Raw genomic sequence first — 16444 nt, 5'->3', positions numbered from 1 at the left:
GCAGTTGCTTGTGTGCTGGGAGGACCCCATGTGTTGTAACTCTGCAGAGCCACATGAGACTCCCAGAGTCACATTTAACTCTGGCCCATCATTTTCAGGATGCAGAGAAAGGCCTTGCTGTACGGGGCTGTCTGTCTGCCCAGCACTTGCTCTGTGCAATCCTGGAAACCAGGGAGCACTGGAGTCCCCAAGCCGGTTGAGGAGCTCCTGTGTAGCGCTGGGCCATACTGTCCATAACCTCTCTTTGCTTGGTCTGCCCCTGCAGACAAAGCAGCTGATGTGGCAGTGGACACAGGGGACCACAAGGTGCAGCTGGTGGGAGGAGAGCGGATAGTAAGGCTCCCTGGTCCTCCCCAGGGCAGCTCCCAAAGCGTCTCCTGCTCTGTTTCAGTCCCTGCAGCTCTGGAGGAAGCTGCAGAAGAAGATGGAGTTTCTGCCATGGGGAAGGGAGGAGGTCCCTCCAAGCAAGTGACATGGCAGCATCAAGGAGATAAGGTCAGGTCCTCACGCTGCACAACAGGGGAGATGTGTGCACGGTGGGCACTGCTGTGAAAAGCAATATGACTGCATGTGTCCTCCAGTACTACCACACTCCATGGTAGGCACACGATACACTGGGAACTCTTGCTCGGACAACAGGACTGTTTGCAGTGCAAAAAAAAGCTGGCAGGAAAATCCTGGGCTCAGTGAGCTCATCTGAAGAGCTGCTGCTGCTTCGAGGAGGGAGCAGCCATTTCCTGAGAGCATCACGAGCAGCAGTGCTTGGGTACAGCTAAGCTGCTGGCTTTAGCCACCAGCATCTTTGTGGCCGTCTGCTTGGTGTTTCCTGGCCATGAAAGACAAAAAGCACTCCGGAGGCAGTGAGGGGGCCAGCCCCAGCAAGCAGAAGAAACAACACATTCCTGCAGGGAGAAGCCTACAATGGGGCAGGAAGAAGAGATGTCTCAGGCCTCTCCCCTCTCCACATCTGTTTGAGTGCCAGCACATCTGGTCTGGCAGGTGATGTCTCCCCTTCTTTCTATCAGGAAAGAGCTAATGATGGGCAAGGAGTTTGCAGGCCTGTGGCAGCTAGAAAGGGAGGCACGTGAAGAAGAGGGAGTATGAGTGATCTCAGGGGTCTCCAGCGAGCTGGGCACTTGGACCCTCTAGCAAGACCCCAGGTAGAGATATCCCACGTGCAGGTGAGATGAAAGCTATGGCCAAGGTGAATGCTCAGCACTGGGTTTTTAAAGCATGTGTGTTTGTATTGCTTTGCTCCTGAGGCAGGGTCCCTGCTGCTCCTCCACTCCCAGTGCCTGGACAGCGTGAGATGGAAGTGGCTCCTGAGGGGGATGCAGTCCCTCTGGAGATGCCCCATGCTCTCCCCTGACACTCTCAGGACCTGCACCGGTAACAATTCGGACTCTGTTTCCTCGTGTCAGCTGTGATGACACTTCCATGGAGACTGGGTGCATGGGTCACACCTGGGACTTGTTCCCAGACACCGTCCTTGCTCTGCCCACGGGCCTCCCTTTGCCAGCCTTGGCCTCCCAGCCATCTTCACAAGTCAGCTCCGGCATAATGAGCATCTTTGATGCTTAGGATGGTATTTGGGTGTCCAAACTGCCTATCTCTCCATTCATCCATGCATCTACCCATACATCCATCCTTCCCTTCCTCCCTCTGCCAACTGATCCATGCATGCATCTATACATCTGCATGGCTCTTTTCCTCAGACCATGCCTTCCCTCCCTGCTGAATCACTGACTGTATACATACCATCTCCCTTTCTCCCATATGTTTCATGCCTTGATGGCTTCCGTGATCGGCTGGGGCTGCTTTTATTTCTTTCCTTGGCTCAGGACGTGGCAGAGAAGGAAGCAGAAGCAGTCATGAGGGGTAAGTTGAGACTGTTTTGCTTCACAGTCCTGTGCAACCCGCTTCCTCCGCTGCAAAATGTGGTCTGATCCTGGCAGCGAGGCAGGGAGAGGTGGAGGCTGGGCCTGAGGGTCAGCCCAGACACTTGGCAGGGTCTATGGCAGTCAAGCAGCCCAGGCACCACTGCACAACTCTCCACAACCAGCGCCCCACCACGGTGGCTTTGGCCCAGGCTATTGCTTTCCCAAACAAGCCCTGCACTCAGCTGGGTGGCTGGTACCCCCCCAGCCCCTGCCCAAGAGATGCTCTGGATGGGGCCACCCTGCACAGGATGGAGACATGGAGCACGGACATGAACCTTTCTGCACCTCAGTGCTGGCAACCTTCCCTGTCGTGTGGCATTGCCTGCTGGAAATTTTGTGCTCCCAGCAGGACCTGGGCCATGTTCTCCTGCTCATTTCTCCTGCTGGGCTTGGGCTGGTTCCTGTCCCATGCCAGGGAGCTGGACCCATCCCTGCTTCTCATGGATGCAGCCCACAGGCTGCTTTGACCTGGCACAGCCTCAGCATCCCCAGGTCTGGCTTGTACCAGCTCCCCCAGCGATCCTGGCACAGCATCCGCCCTGGGGAGGGTGGGATACAGCAGCAAGTTAGGTTTGGAAGTGCCTCTGCCTGCTCCGGGCAGGGTGCGTCCAGGCAGGGCTCCAGCCTGCAGCAGGAAGCCTCCTGCTCGCTCAGCGGCCGTGCGAGCCACCGAAGAGCCCGAGCCCTGGAGGAAGTGCCCTGGCTCCGCGGTGGGACAGGGAGGTGCCGGCACTGGGACTGCTCTCATGGTCCCTTCCTGTTTTTCTTCTCCACGGCTTAAAGGCAAAGTTGACTTTGGCATCTGGAGCCCTCTCCTTTATCCCAGATTGCTGTTCACCCCAGCCCTCCCCTTGCATCTTCACTGGTCCAGTGGAAAGCCCTGTTCGCCCACATCCAGCGCCAGGGCATCCTCCCCAGGGCAGCTGGGAGCGCAGCACCCAGCACCAAGTATCTTTAGCCCCCCAAGCACTGAACTTGCTGCTTCTTTGGGATCCTCGATGCCTGTGTGTCACATTTACAGGCTGCTGGGGCAGAGAGTTGAGCCACGGGACATCCCGGCAGGCAGCCGCAGTGCGGGCAGGCAGGACTTTGCAGTGGTGTGCGGACCTCTTGCCTGCTCTTGGTATCTCTAGCTGCCAAATGGGTGGCAGGTCCCGTCTTGAAAGCTTTCATCAGAGAGGAAAGGCATCGCCCTGCAGGGCCAAGGGCAGCAGGATGCAGTGATGAGGACCAGATGTGCATCTCCTGCCCTCAATCTGCCCTCTGTCACCAGAACTGGGTGTCCCCACTGCCTGGCCAGGCAAGCCACAGCTAAGGAAGGAGACACAGGCGTGGGCACATGGGAACAGCACAGTTATGGGTCCCCTCTGCCTGTCATTTCTCATCTACCCGTCTGAGCTTGCCTGCACAGCGCAGGCAGACGTTCCCTTGTGGATGTGCAAGGCTCTGGTGGTCTCTGCTGCCCCCGGCCAGCAGCAACCCCCTTCTATTTGGAGCACACCTGGACTTTCTGGAGTTTATAAGCAGGCAGGATATGGGGGCCAGAGCCACTCTCTCCTATTTTCTGGCCATTGCACTCCTGCGTCTCGAGCAGGCGTCACCTTCTAAACCAGCACCAGGTGCTGGGAAACCACTGACTCAGCCACAGCTATGGGATGGGCATCACCCGTGTTCAACAGCATCCCATGGACAACCACAGCCCTGATCCCCTCCACAGTGGCAGGGGAGCAGGATCTGGTGGTGATAAGAGCAGGTTTCCAAGTGGAAAAGGCTGCCCATGCCATGCTGGGGACTGAGGTGAGATGAGGGTGACCGTGACACATCAGAAAGGGTGCTGTCTGGGTTGGATACTGGGGACCAGAATCCAGCAGGTGATGACACAGCTGGAGCTAGCAAGTTCTGGGGCGTACCTGGGAAAGGGGATGTGGCTGTTGGGCCCAGAAACCCAGGCAGGATCTGGGCCCTTATACCTCCCCAGCTTGGTGACCTGCCTTACTTTCTCTGTGGAGAGTCCTGCTCCTGTTCAAGGACACTGCCACACCAGTAGCGCACCGTAGATGGAGGGCTGACCCCCATCTCCCCCATCCAGGGTGACTGCGCTCACCAGGGGAAGTGAGGGGCTGGGACCCTGCAAAGCCAAGCAGCAGCACGGGCAGCTCCCCATGCCCCCACATCCCGGGTGGGAGAGCAGGGGCACCCAGCGAGGGCAGAGGGCTCCATGGGCACACATGCCCTTGCAAAAGGCACAGCCCTGCCCTGGTCCCCTCCAACCTAGGACCCTTTCGGGAGGTGTCCCCCCCTCCAAGCTTCCTCTGCACCCCGGGTTCAAGGGCAGCCCCGGGGTCCAGCCGGGAGTGACACATCTCCCCGGCAGGGCGGGCGCAGGGTCCCGCCCCGCGCTGGCTCTGCTCCCCGCGCTCCCCACGCCGCGGCTGCCTGAATTTCCACCCAGCCCCATCTGGATCTCATCGGGCCGCTGGCGCTGAGCACTGGGGTCGGGAGGTGCCAACACATGGAAGCCATTAGAGGGGCCGGGTTGAGGCGCGGGGAGGGGGCCACATGCTGAGCAAGAGGGGCTGTGCAGAGGGTCCTGTCCCTGCTGCCAGGCTGGTGAGGGCAGGGAAGACATCCCAGGCATCTGCCTGCATCCTCTTCTGGCACTCAGCAAGGGCTGGCCTGGGCAAGGGTCCCTCTCGGCCCCTCTAGGCTCCTGGGGAGGGGGCTGACCTGTTTGGGGACCAGCCCTGCTGCCCGTGCACCTCTCGCAAGGACTGTCCCCAAGCTGGCATCTCACGTGGTGCCACTCACCTCTCCCCTGGCCCAGCACCATCTGCAAGAGGGTCTTGCCTGCATAGTGCCAATGCTATCCCCTTTATTGAAATCACTGCTCTGTCCACCCACGGCACGGGGGCGAGGGCCAGAGGGACGGGGGTGGGGGTCCCTTCTGTCTGCTGGTGGCTGGTGGGGGGATGACGGGCAGGGCTCAGCACCCCCTGCTCACTGATGCCCGGCACCCCTGGGAGCCTGCACCCATGGTCCCCCTTGACACTAGGCAGTGAAGTAGAGCTGGCTCAGCATTTCATCCCCATATGTTCAGCAGCGCTTGGTGGTGGGGCTAGCCTGTCGCCCTGAGTCCAAGGTGCCTCCAGCCGGCTCCTGGCAGGCACAGGCAGCCCAAAGCTCCTGGGAGCAGAGTCTCTTTTCTTAGGGTCCATCCTGCACCCCCAGCACGCTGGGGGCTCCGGCAACATCCACAGCCATGGGGTGACCCGAGAGGCGTGGGGTCCTTGGGGCCAGCAGTGGCATCAAGTCCCATGCGTGGGCAAGCGGGTGCAGGGAGCAGGGACCGGCCAGGGCTCACTACAGGATCTGAGCCTCTGCTGAGAGAGAGGGCAAGGGGTCAGAAGGGGCACTGACCTATCCCCCCCCCAACAGCACCCCCTCCCCTGCATCCCCCCCATCACCCTCCCTGCACCCCGACTCACTCGGCAGTGCCTTCAAGTGGGTGGCAGCAACCAAGAAGTTGTGGGGTTTGGTCTCATCCTTGCCATGTTTCCTCACCCGGAGCCTGGAGACAGAGCAGTGGTGGCTGAAGACCCTGAGCAGCCCCCCTGGGCACTGGGACTGCCCACGTGTGCCTTGCAGTCCTGCTCTGCATCCCCATACAGCTGTGCCCAGCTGCGTCCAGCTGTCCAGCACATCAGCTCCAGGGCTACAGCAGGAGCTGGTCACGGGATCAGGCAGGGCTGGGCTGGGGACGGGGACAGACAGCGGAGCCATGGCGTGGCTAGGAGAGCCCAGCAGTGGCAGGATGAGAGGGGACCTGGGGACAGGACCAGCAGGCAGTGACCAGGGGAAGGGCTCCTGGGGGCAAAGGCATATGGAGGGGTCTCTGCGCTGACCATAGAGCAGGAGAGTCCCCAGGAAGGCAGGAGGCCTGGGGGGATGTTAGTAGCAGCAGCATCTTTGGGGGATACAGAGAAAGGTATGGGACCTTTGTGGGCAAAGGCTGTGGGCACATCAGAAAGCCCAGCCAGGCTGGGCTGATGGGGTGTGCTGGGAAGAGGCATTGATGTAGCAGAGGTGCAAGGGGAGCATGAACCAGCTTATGGGGCTGGCATCAAGTCTGTTTGGCCAGGGACACAGGGCACCCCATGCTGGGGGTTCAGGGCCAGAGTGGGATGGGGACAGCAATCACACAGACCCCTCCCTCTCAAAACCCAACCTACCAGATGAGGATGGTGATGACGAGAACAGCAGCCAGTACGAAGAAGGCGAAGATCCCGAGGGACACCAGGATGGCCATCTTCTCCAGGGGGTCACTGCGGTCTGGAACAGAGAGACTGTCACGGCCGAGGGATGCCACAGGGGGACCCTATTGCAAGCTCCTGGGCACCCCAGCACACCAGACACACACGGGCATGGGGCAAGAGACCCCTCCCATAACTCAGCCATGCGTGTGCCCACGCAGGCAGCTGCCTGCGGGCAGTTCCCATTCCTGCCTGCCACCTCCAGCTCTACTCACTGATGGGCTCAGGGTTGGGAGCCTGGGAGGGCTCCTCGGCCAGGGTCTCCAGGCTGGCATCTGTAGTGGTTTCTTCGCTCGCCGTGGTGGCTGGGTCTGGAAGGACAGAGGGGATGGGAATCATCCACCCAAAATCATGGGCAGCACCCCAGGGACCCACAGAGAGGAGCAAAGAAGGGTGCCCCTGTGCCCAGGGATCCCATGAGCCCAGGAGTACGCCCAGGCTGCTTCTGGTGCTATGGGAGCCCCACTCTGCCCCGAGGCTCTGGGGGGCAATCCCCAAATGGCAGCAGCACAGCTGCAGCCTGCCGTGGGGCTGGGAGATGCTTTGTCCCCTTGCAGCTCTGCCTCCCACCACGGGGCCAGTTTTTGGATGGTGCACGGGATCAGCTTTTTGGGTCACCTTCAAGGGACCCCAGGAGCTAGGGCTTGCTCTGGGTGATATTTGGGGGGAATGGGCGACATGGGAAAGGGGCTGGAGAGGGGCAGCCCAGGGTGCTGGATGGGCTTTGGGGAGGGATGACACAAACTGGTAGGGATGCTGGGGGCTTTAGGCTGTCCCCCTCGCACCTCTGACTGGCGTTGCCCGGGCCTCAGCACTCCACTCGCTCCAGTTCCCCGCATCCAGGAAATCCTTGGCGCTGACTTGGACCACGTGCTCCAGCCCAGCAAAGGCATCCGTGATCACCTCCGAGAGGTTCACCGTCTCCACCTGCACCGGGCAGACGGGAGCTGTGGGACAGGAGGGTGCACCCCTTGCTGCCCTCCCTGGCCCCATGCCCACCCTGCTCCCACGCCAGCTTTGCCTTCCCTTGCCCACTGCTTACCACGGACCAGGAGCGGTGGATGACGGGTCGATACTGCAGCCGAAATCTGAGCTGGAAGTGGGGCTCCTTGGGCCAGGAAGAGGGATACTTCCAGCTCACATGGAGCCGCCGCGGGGCCAGGGGGATGGGCTCTACCACCAAGCCCTCTGGAGGGTCCGGCTTAACTGCGCAGGAGAGGAGAGGGAGCCCTCGTCACACTGCACTGCTATGCAGAGGGATGCTCAGCTCCCCACTGCCACCCGGGGCTGGACGACCGGGGGATGGACAGACACAGGGACGGACAGAGGGACAGATGGGGACTCACTGATGGCCTGCATGGTGACGTCGAGGAGGCGGAAGCTGGAGCCCAGTGGGTTCACCTCGGTGATGTTCAGGCGGTAGGAGCTCCAGAACTCCGACCCATGGACAGTGCAGGTGCCGGGGCGGGACGGATCCTGCAGGCATGGCCCCACGTGCCCGTTCTTGTTCCTGCAGATGGGGAAGTGGGGTGGTGACATGTCCCCCCTGCCTGTCACCAAGGTGGTGCCATGTGGAGACACCCCATGCCGAGAGCCCAGTGGAGAAGGCAGCCCCTGTGTTGGCTCAGGCAGGGTCTGGGCAGCTGCCCTCACCCCTCCAGAGCCCAGCACATCCCTCTGAGCATGAGTGAAGTGACCCCCATCCCAACGCCACAGACCCTCCTGGGAAGGTCCCTCCCTGGGGCAAACCCTTCTCCCAGGCCCCCAGGTTTGAGGAGCTGGTTCCCCCAAGGGGACAACCAGCCCTCGCCCTGGGGACCCCATGGAGGAGAGTGGCAGAGCCTTTGGGACGGGGGCCAGTCCCCAGGGCGTGGGACTAGGGTGGGAGGCAGTCCTACCTCCTCTTCTCTTCGCCTGTCAGCGATTTCTTCCTGCCATGGAGAGACAGAAAAGCAGAGAGTGAGAATGAGGGGACAGCATGAAGCCAACCCCACTGTGACCCAGAGGGGGGACAGGGGCCTCTGCACCAGTCCTGGGAGGCTGCTCTGCTCCACCCCACTCCTGCATTGATGCCTATGGGTGGCACGGCACAGGCGATGGAGCTCATGCCATGCCCAGCCCTGCTGGCAAGCAGCTTGGCAGCAGGAGCCAGGGGTCCCAGGGGAGCGAGATGGCGGGGTGCCCATGAGGGTCATTCTCGGAGGACCCCTCCTCACGCACCCAGGGTTTCATCACGCAACAGCAGCAAAGGCACAGGGACACTGATAAAAGCAACTCCCCAGCAGCTGGCTTTGCCCTCACCCTATGGCCCCCAAATCCCCTTCCTTCCCACCGCCTTCTCCCTGACGAGCCCCCATTGCTCCATGCAGCCCCCTCCCCAACGAGCCCCCAGCCCCCCCACTCTGCATCTTTCAGCAGGGCTGTGCTTTATGGGCTCCGGCTGACTTCAAAGCAGCCTGCTAATTTGGCCTGCCGGGATAATTAGAAGCAGAGATGCTGTCGGGGCTCCTTTCATCCCTAAGCATGCTGAAGCGCTCGGTGGCTTGCAGATGACCTGCTTCTCTTTTATAGCCCCTCTGGTGCTGGCAGAGCTGTCGGCAGGGAGGGAGCCTGCCTGTGCTGGCCCCCCAGTGCTGCTGGGGGACCCCCCTTGGAGTGAGCAAATGCTCGGTGCTCTGCTCACCCCAAAACATGACCTGCCCCAGGGTGCAGCATGGTGAACCCAGGGTGTGGGCCAGATGGCCAGCAGGATTTGGTGCTTATCCTTGGACGGGACCCAGGGCTCACCATGTAAACCCCCCAGCTTGTGCCCTGTAGGGATACGTCACCTGTAGGTCGTGATGTATCTAGTGGGGAGGAAGGTCTCCACACTGGAGGTCCAGGAGCAGGAGAAATTCTCGTAGTCAGACGCTCTGCAGGACACAAAGGGGACCCCCGGCAGGTCTGGGGTCCGGGGGGAAGCGATGGTCAGCGACGAGTCCCCCATCCCGCAGCCCAGCTGGCACGCAGGGGCCCATGTGTCACCATGAAGTCCCCTCTTGGCAAGCCCCTGCCAGGGACATGGGCACCACTGGCCCATCCTGGTGGGGCCACACGCCCCCCGTACTCCAGCCCACGAAGATGCTACTCACACCCCAGCCGCAGGGACACGGCGTGCAGGAGGCCACCGTCCTCGCTGTGGCAGCTATAGGTTCCCGCAGTGGCCAAGCTGGTACGCGGCAGCACCAGGGCTCCCCGCCGGACGGCCGAGCCCTCCGGCAGCGCCGCAGCACCCGCCCGTCTCCATTGCACTGGCGAGCTGGGGAGGAGAGACAGGGCAGGCAGTGTTAGAAGACACGGACGGCAGTGTCACCCCAGGACCACCCTGTAAACCATCACATTGGATAAATCCCCCAGTTTGCAAGGAAAACACCTACCTGGAATAGGCACCGGCGCATGACAGGGTCACCTCTGTCCCCACCTGTCCATACTGCACACCTGGAGGGACACACACATCCCCAGATGGGTGTTACCACCCCGTGCCACCACGTGCCACCCCGTGCCAGGGCTGGGGGTCAAGGTGGGCAAGCTGGGGCTGTACCCCCCTGGGGAGCTAGGTGCTGGCTGTGGGGTCTTGATTCATGCAGGTACCACCATGGGGGACTGGGAAGGACTGGTCCCAGTTGGGGCTGGGCAATGGGCAGCTGCAGGGGGCTGCTGGCCAGAGGACATCCATTGCCATGGGGCTGCGTTTTGTGTACACCCTGACTCTGGTAGGTCTCTGCCTGCCTGGGGGGAATGGGGTGCCCCCAGGGTCCCCATGCCTGGGACATGGCGGGCTGCGTGGGGGCCTTGCAGGGGCTCACCTTCCTCTCCCCAGCCCTCGGGGACGGTGAGGGAGGCTGACGCCAGGGCTGCCGCGAGGAACACCATCACTCTGCCCAGGCCTGGGATGGGACTGCGCATCTGGAGGAGGCAGAGCAGGGAGGGAGAGGGTGTTATCCCCTGCGATGGGGTGGTTGGCAGGGTCCACAGCCCAGAGCACCCCTGCACGACCATGGACCCCACATCTCCCTCTTGTCTCGCTCCATCCTGCTGGGGACAGCATGGGGACTGCACCGCCGGGACAGCTGGCAGGGTCCTGGCCGAGGGGTCCCCATGCTTGGAGGGAGGATGCAAAGGGCAAACACTGACCAGGAGCTCAGGGCTGCGTGGGCTGGTGGAATTAAGGGCTCTTTGCCATTGCAGTCCTGTGCTGGGAGCCCTGGCTGGCTCCCAGCCCTGGGGTGGTCCAGAGACCTGTGCTGGTGCAGCTGGAGCGGGAATGGGCCGAGGAGAAATTCTGGCCTGTATTTACATGGCAGGAGACAGCAGTTACATCTGAACAGGCTCACACAGCCAGGGAGAGCAGGTCTGAGAGCTCAGAGCGTATCGAGAGTGGGGCTGGCTGGGGGTCCCGCATCACTGCCCATCCCTGAACCCACTGCAGGGGTGGTCTGTGCAGGTCTGTGCCCTTCCAGGCCATTTAGGGTCTCTGGACATAGGGAGAACAGCCCTGAAATCCCTTCCACTCAGAGATCACCACTTGGTCTGGGGCAAGAAGTGCAAGGGATGCTCAGTCAGAGATGTGCACCCAACTCACCATGGGTCAACCCCAGCCACAGACTGGGGTTTCCCCACCACAGCACAGCCAGCATCACCCTGTCCACGCCAGCCAGCATCACCCTGAGGCATCTGTTCCAGCCTGCATCATCCTGCACATATCAGCCAGCGTCACCCTGTCCATGCCAGCCAGCATCACCCTGTCTGTGCCAGCCAGCATCACCTCAGGGCATCCGTCCTGGCCAGCATCACGCCATCCATATCAGCAGCACACACCGTCCCTATCAGCCAGCCCCGCCTGCCCCCAGCAGGCACAGACAGCTGAATCATTTCTCTCTCAAAGACACCCCTGCCCACCCCCCACGAATGGGCAGGCCTGTTTATTTACACCCATATTGTTCGGCTCTGCTCCCAGCTGCAGGCGGGCAGGGGCTGAGGGCGCAGGAGGCAGTGAGCTCCCTGCCAGCCCCAAATGCAGGCTGCAGCTCGCGGGTGTAAATCCATGTCCCCCTGAGTCACCTGAGTTGAACAGCCGAGGGGCTCCAGGGAGGGATGCTCCAGCCCTGCAAAGGCACCCCAGAGCAGCTGCCGGTTCCTCTCCTGTGGGTAGGTGCCCACAGCCGCAGACCAAACCGCGTGGCGAAGGAAACGAGAGCTATAAGGTGATGTGCTGCAACCCAGTGAGAGCAGTGGGGAAGGCGTGCAGCACACTGCATCAACCCTGTCCTGAGCACGCCAGGCAGCCTCAAATGCAAGCCCCAAACGTAAATAATTTCATGAGACTGTCATAAGCTTTTCCTACCAAACCACCCATAGAAACATTCCCAAGAAACATCAGTTAAAAGGTCTCTGCCAAAACTATGCTTGTAACTAACTGGGAACATTCGGCCTGAAAGTAAAATATTTTGGTGATGGAAAAAAAAAAAAAAGACTTAAAATACACTTAAAAGCAGCAACCAAAAATAACTCCAAACACCACGTGGGCCAGAGTTAAGGGGATGGTGCTGGGGGGGGGTCAGGGAGAAGGGAGAGCGTGTTAGTGTGGAGAGAGAGAAATAGTTTTAAAATAAAATCATTTCTTCTCCCAGCCACCCTGGGTTTTTGTGCAAGCGCTGCGGAGGGTGAAGGCAGAGCTGCTGCACCCATCATCCACCATGCCGCTGTGTGGCGGAGGGATATGCTCTGGACGCTGCCTCACTGCTGATATGAGTTTGCTAGGTCTCGGGCCACTGACTGATTCAAGGCCAGTCTGGAAAAATGACCCTGCAGCCACGATGCCGAAAGGCATCTTTCCCTGCACGGACAAGGGAAGAGCTGGGGGCACGCCACGATTTGCAGCCAGCTGCTGTTAATGTCCCCGGGGAATGGTGTAAGCCCTGCCCGGCCAGCTGGGCTGCAGGTGGCATTGCCAACAGACCCAGAGGCACCCCAGACCCTTACGTGGTGGCAGAGGGCATCTCTGCAGACCCCATCCCCAGCTGCATCCCAAGCCCTGATCTCCACGGTGACCTCTCGGTGGTTCCCCACCACTCACCCTGAGGGATACCCTGCACCCTCTGCCCCAGGGCCCCCCAGTGCTCCCCATCCTCACCCCAGCACCCCATGAGCTCCCCTGCCTCGGATGGGCTCTTCTGGGCAGCTGCCCACCCCTGCCAGCGAAGCATGGTGGAAGGCAGCACCGAGCCCCCCCAGGCACACACATTGGCTTAGTAAATGACCCGCCCGAGCACTGCCAAAACCTAGCCACGACCGAACATCACCACAGAGAGAAGAAACAGGGCAAGCCCTTCCTCGCCTGCCCAAAGGCCACAAACAAAAGGGGAAAGAGCCGCAGAGCAGGGGAAGACCCGGAGCCCTCGCTCGCCCCGGGTGCGGCGGCATGGCAGGGGGCCAGGTGCTCCAGGCCAGGCAGTGCTGCAAAACAGCCTGCTCAGAAAGGATCCCTTTACTTTCTGCAACCAAACTCCTTCACTGAGAGGAAAACAGTCGTGCAAATGAATGCACACACATGTGCATTGCCTGGCCACCTTCCTTAGTGGCTCTGCACCTCCACAGATGGGCACATAGGCGGAGAAAACATCCCTCTGTGCTTGCACCAGTGGCGGCACATCCTGGGGACAGGGAGCCCCGGCACAGTGGTCCCGGAGCTGAGTGGGGACAGAGGGAACAATCAGAGCTTTTTTTGCTCCCTGCATGCTAATCCCGAGAGGCGTCTGCTGCCCGCCCAGGGCTGGGTGACCTCCCGTGGCCATGGCCGGGGCAGAGGGACCCAGCCCAGCCTCGGGCTGTGGCTTGGCCCCAGCGGGGAGGGAAGCGGTGCCTGACTCTGTTCCCTTGGCACAGGATGGTCTCATCACCAACATGGCCAGGGTGACCAGGCTCTGTGTGGCACCCATGGATGTGAGTCAGAAACGCAAGGTGCTACTCTCCATCCTGCACCGACCCTGCTGTCCCGCTGAGCATCGTTTGAGTTCAACCAAAAGTTTTTGGGGAGCTGCAGGGAAGAAATCCTGCCATGAGCTCCTTCCTGCATCCAAACTGAAACACTGTGAGCCAAAACATTCCCCAAACTCACAGCCGTGTGCACTGGCACTGATGTCCACGTGGGGTGTGACAGTCCCCCCGGTACAACCGCTCTGTGCCATGCCCCGCTGTGGCCTGGCAAAGCCCAGCGCAGATTCCTGGGGGAGGCCAACTTTCCATTGCGCTGGGTGCTTTGAAAGACAGTGGGTTTTGGTTTTGTTTTTTGTTTTGCTTCATTTGAAGTCGCTCTTCAAAGAGAATGAGCTGCATGCAGAGCTGGGGGTGGCGGGGGCGGGACACAAACAGACGATGCCGTGCCGCAGGGCTGAAGATGGCAGCGGGGAGACATGGGATGCTCCCCACTGTGCACAGAAAGCTGGGGTGCCTCCTACCCTCTCCCCAGGGTTGTCTGGGGCAGCATCGCTGCAACAGAGATGTGGCAAGTAAAACAACCCAAGAGCACTTGGCAGCCCTGCCTGCTGCGTGCCGGGCCCTGCCAGAGTCACCCACCTGCAAAAAGCTGCTCTGCAAGGGGTGATGCCTGACGCCGGCCGGCTCTAACACCCTGGAGATGGCATCACACTGTACTCCTGCCCCTCAGCTGGGGGTGCATCTCTGGCCCCACACCCCAGACTCTCCTCTCTGCCAGTGCTCGCTATGGGAAACCTGTCCCGTGGCCAAGGGTGGTGGTGTTTCGAAGCAGCAGGAATTCTCCTGTTCTTGCTTTCCTGCGGGGTTGGGATCACAGTGCCCCACTAACCCCCTCTCCTCCTGGCAGCCCTGCAGAAGTGCCGTGCTCCACTCCGAGGGGCCATGGCGTGGCCCAAGTCCATCCCCGTGGCCGCTGATCTGCCCAGAAACGCGGCAGCATCCCACCCCTGCAGCATCGGTGACCTCCATCATTATTGCACCAACATGCACCTTCGGGGCAGGGGGACGATTGACCCCGCTGCTGGGATGGTCCCCTGCAACCAGCCACTCCTGCCCCCTAAATGCTGCTGGCACCCTCCCAGCCTCTGGATGCCCCGCTGCAGAAAGCTCAGCAATGGGTGCTGACAGGGAGGCAGGCATGTCCCCCACCACCTCCAGGGCCACTGAGGCCATGCACAGTCCCCAGGACCACCGGCAGCATCCGTGGGCAACTCCTTGCCCACCGTAGGCACTGCCAGGGTGATGCTCCCCAAGGCCAAGGGGAGAGCTCCTCTCGCTGTCCCCAGCCCCTCCAGTGCCTTGGGGACCTCAAAAAGGACTGCTTTCCTCTGCACTGCTTCAGTGGGGGACTGAGCGCCCAAGGGTCCCCATGCCTGCTGGGGGCGGCACCATGCCAGGCTGAGCTGAGCCAGCACACACACATGCACAACTGCAGCCAGTGCAACCCCAGCACACTGGAATTACCCTAGTTAAACCAGTAAAAACAGTTGCAGCCTTTCCCTGCAAGGCCAATGCAGTCCAATAAACCCGACGTGGAGCCTGAATGTGGGGCTAAGCCCAATACAGCCCCAGTGTGGGGCTTAACTCAGGTCAGCCCAAACATGGGATTATACCCCACGCAGCCCAGGAGCAGGATTAAATCCCACTCAACCCAGGAGTGGGATTAAATCCAGTGCAGTCCAAACTTGGGGTTAAATCCAGTGCAGTCCAAATGTGGGGTTAAATCTAGCTCAGCCCAGGAGTGGTCTTAAACCTAGCTCTGCCAAAATGTGGGGTTAGATGCCCAAACATGGGGTTATGCAGTCCAAATGTGGGGTTAAAGTCAACACAGCTCGGGAGTGGGGTGAACCCCAGTTCAGGCCAAACACAGGGTTAAAATCCAGCTCAGTCCAAACACAGGGTCAACCCCAGCACAGTCCAAATGTGGGGCTAAACCTAATGCAGCCCAGGAGTGTGGTCAGCCCCAGCTCAGCCCAAATATGGGGTTAAACCCAGCACAGCCCAATCATGGCATTACATGGCCCAAATGTGGGGATAAACCCAATGCAGCCCAAGTGTGGGGTTAACCCCAGCTCAGCCCAGGAAACCCATTCACGTCCACAGCCAGGTACAACGCACATCTCCATCCAACCCGGACCAACCCCCCCACGACATCCCCTGGCGACACCTGGCTGACCACAGCCCCACTGGTGTCCAAAGCCAAGCCCAAAGCCCCCCATATCCCGAGGGTCACCTCTCTCCTCCGTGGGGCTGGCAGCTGCTAGCGGGACCCGGTGCTGGGGGGCCAGGAGGCTACCTCAGCATGCCGGCGTCTTCGCGGAGGTCAGGCTCTGCTCCTGCCCCGGACGCAAAACTTCCACCCCAACGCCCCGATTTCCGCCCTCCCCTGCTCCATCCCACGGGAAGGAGACGTCTCTGGCTCCCAGTTGTAACCAGAGGCATTGGCAAGGGCCAAAACAGCGAGGGCTCTGTTAGCAGCCAGCAGCCCCGACGCCACGCCAGCTGGCAGCGTTACATTCAGAGGGGGGAGAGAAGGGGCCCCCCCATCTCTGTCCCCATCCCCGCGCTCTTCCCCCCCCAAGCCACGTGCCAGAGAAATTCCTAAAAATAATCTCCCGGCTGTAAAGAAACCCACCGGTGCTGTAGCTGTAGTGCTGGTGGGTTTCTTTACAGCCGGGAGATCATTTTTAAGATGGAGGGATGGAATTGTTGGGGGGCTGCACCCCCACTGTCCTTGGCACAGGGTTGCGGGACAGGGATGGGCATGGTGCCGGATCTGGAGACACGGGTGGGACCCGCCGGCAGGGACCTGGGCCACCCTGTGATTAAAGCAGGGTGGGAAAGGCTTTTCCTGTCCCGGGAACGTTTTAGGATTTGGGATATTTTTCTGCTCTTGGGCTCAGCCCAGCCTGGTAGAGGTTTCAGTGAACCCGCAGCTCCCAGCATGACGGGGCAGCCGGGAACCAGCCTGCACCCTGGCATCTCACCCCCCCAGCAGCGTCTGCATCCCCCAGAACAAACTCCCCCCATAAGCTGGCCCTGGAGCTGACAGAAGAGCATATGCATCCATATATGTAGGGCACATACGTATATATGTGCATATATGTGAGCGCGTCACACAAGCCCAGCTCCTCCTGATGCTCCCGACGAATTCCAGCC

The 16444-nt window shown here is 60.7% G+C and overlaps 1 protein-coding gene across 1 annotated transcript; it reads right to left on the bottom strand.

Moving 5' to 3' along the window:
* Positions 1-4834: 4834 nt before the first annotated feature.
* IL11RA (interleukin 11 receptor subunit alpha) lies at positions 4835-15727 on the bottom strand (the record flags this gene model as incomplete). Its single annotated transcript, XM_082336616.1, is given in 15 exon segments — positions 4835-5320; positions 5426-5508; positions 6170-6269; positions 6466-6561; positions 7036-7177; positions 7293-7456; positions 7597-7760; positions 8149-8181; positions 9079-9193; positions 9382-9548; positions 9667-9727; positions 10096-10195; positions 15519-15542; positions 15545-15577; positions 15581-15727. Coding segments are annotated over 15 exon segments (1449 nt in total). The 3' UTR covers positions 4835-5300.
* Between the last annotated feature and the right edge of the window lie 717 nt (positions 15728-16444).

The sequence above is a fragment of the Platalea leucorodia genome (genome assembly GCF_965183815.1).
Source record: "Platalea leucorodia genome assembly, chromosome: Z".
NCBI lineage: Eukaryota > Metazoa > Chordata > Aves > Pelecaniformes > Threskiornithidae > Platalea > Platalea leucorodia.
The sequence above is the reverse complement of the archived record's forward strand: the minus strand, read 5'-3'. Positions and strand labels throughout refer to the sequence as shown.